The sequence below is a fragment of the Oryza sativa genome, chromosome 1 (genome assembly GCF_034140825.1).
Source record: "Oryza sativa Japonica Group chromosome 1, ASM3414082v1".
Taxonomy (NCBI): Eukaryota; Viridiplantae; Streptophyta; class Magnoliopsida; order Poales; family Poaceae; genus Oryza; species Oryza sativa.
In genome coordinates, this window is record NC_089035.1 from 14,255,336 (window position 1) to 14,257,561 (window position 2,226).

Here is a 2,226-nt window from a genome sequence, read left to right on the forward strand (position 1 = left end):
ATATATATATATATATATATATATATATATATATATATATATATATATATATATATATATATATATATATATATATATATATATATATATATATATATATATATATATATATATATATATATATATATATATATATATACTCGATCAGTGCTCACACCAGAAATGTCAATACATGTAATCGATCGTTGGTTTATAAATATCCATGGATGCCTTTCAATTAAGCATGTCTCCGGTTACTGGCGAACATAGAAACCAATAGCAGAGACAAATCCATCTGCAAGAGCGTAAAAGCCAACAATGCTGCCTTTCTCCACCGGGATCCTGAAAGAAGTGCCATTAGGAGTTCCGAATGGCCCGTATATCGTACCTTGGCTGGTAACAAAGGTGAGCGAATTCACGGTGCGATCAAGGTGTTGTGTGGCGAATGGCCCAAACGTCCCCGAAACCTCCCTCACGTACTCGTTGGACTTCAACACAAACTGCATATGCCATGCACAGATCATCCCAAGGTACATAAGTAGTGATGGACAATCAAAATAATGCAAGACAAGCTGCTAAGTAAATATATAATGCAAGACAAGCTTATAACTAAATATGTATATGTAATATGTAGTACATATATACCGTGTGATCCCTTCCAAGTGTGCCACCCCATGGGCCGACAGCAAGCTCATTCCCATCCTTGTCCTCAAAGTTGAAACTGATGCAGTCGACGGTGTCTATGCTCCCAACCGTCACGGACTTGAGGGACACAGGTGCCACATCAATATCACGCATGGTTCCATTGGTTGTTGCACCAAACATCCCGATCTTAACAACCCCGTCCTTAATTCTCCACATAATCAAGATAAGATAGTACATAGTGTTATTACCAAACTAGTTCCATCGTCCACTATTTTTAGGACTCGCACTAGATAACAGCGAAGTTTTATTTGATATAGCAGAAGAAATTTACAAGATTACTATACTGAAAGATTATAAACAGGAAAAAACAATCAAAACAATCCACCACCACAGTGTGCTAGCATAGCTCCTCACATGACCCAGGTGAATAAGACCAAACCAGCCTCCGCTAAGTGACCAATTGCTGCTAAACTTATAAGGGGGTTGCAAATTCCCCGCCGAACACCGACTCTATACAGATAACCGTACACGAGTTCCCAATCATTCTCACATAGAGTGGTCGAGGAGGTGAGGCTGAGAGAGAAGATATGTTCGTCCCTCGCGTTAACTAACGACAACGAAGAGTGCAAACCCTAATGCACTATTCAAACATAATTATATCACACCATGTTTACATTCTTGTCATCATGTTCCCGTTAATGCAAAAAATTGGTGGAATAGGATCCAGAGTGGAAGATGGAAGAGTATGTTAATGTCAAGGCCATGGGTCCAAATTCCAAACTGCAATAATCTAGTAAGAAAAAGAAACATAGTCCAAAGTGATAGTTTGCTCTTTCAGTTATATCAACTACAAAATTCAAAGTTAACTATAGTGCAGTCCGAAATATAGTTAATAAAACTACTGGCTCCAAGCAAAATTTGCTCTTTCAGTTATATCAACTGCGCTACAGATCAATACATTGGTTACTAATGTGGGAAGGTAGCTATCTATATCGGTTGAACACCAATTAGCGGTCAGCCATCTATGTTTTGTTCGGGAGGTGGAACTTCACCTCCCTGCACAGAAGATGGAAGAGTATTTTTCTAAAGCAGCTTTTCTATAGAAATTTATTTGTAAAAAATGCAGCGTTTAATATATAGTTTGGGAAGCTCACGCGTGAAAAAGAGAGAGGTGATTTGGGAAAAGAGGGGGAAGAACACAGCTTTATAGTCCATGCAAACTACTACTCCATATTTGTTGTTTGATTATTTATTTGAGTAATTAATATCCTTGACCATGTACAACTTGATGTTCATTAATTTCGAATATACAAATATTAAATTATTAAAAATATATTTCTGACTCCATACTTTGTGCAACTTGGTATTTATTAATTGGGACTTTGGAATTGGGAAAATATGCCGTGCAAATATATATATATATATATATATATATATATATATATATATATATATATATATATATATATATATATATATATATATATATATATATATATATATATATATATCTATATATATATATATATATTGTGGAAACCTGGACACGTACTTCCATTGGATATAAAAATGGCCACCTATGATTTGTCCACATCACCAAGA

At 35.4% G+C, this 2,226-nt stretch overlaps 1 protein-coding gene across 1 annotated transcript; it reads right to left on the bottom strand.

Moving 5' to 3' along the window:
• Nucleotides 1-233: 233 nt before the first annotated feature.
• Nucleotides 234-777, bottom strand: LOC107275713 (salt stress-induced protein). Its single transcript, XM_015782204.3, has 2 exons — nucleotides 625-777; nucleotides 234-479 (listed from the first exon to the last, which is right to left on the bottom strand). The coding sequence occupies exons 1-2, from the start codon at nucleotides 775-777 to the stop codon at nucleotides 234-236; spliced, it is 399 nt and encodes a 132-aa protein (XP_015637690.3).
• Nucleotides 778-2,226: the final 1,449 nt, after the last annotated feature.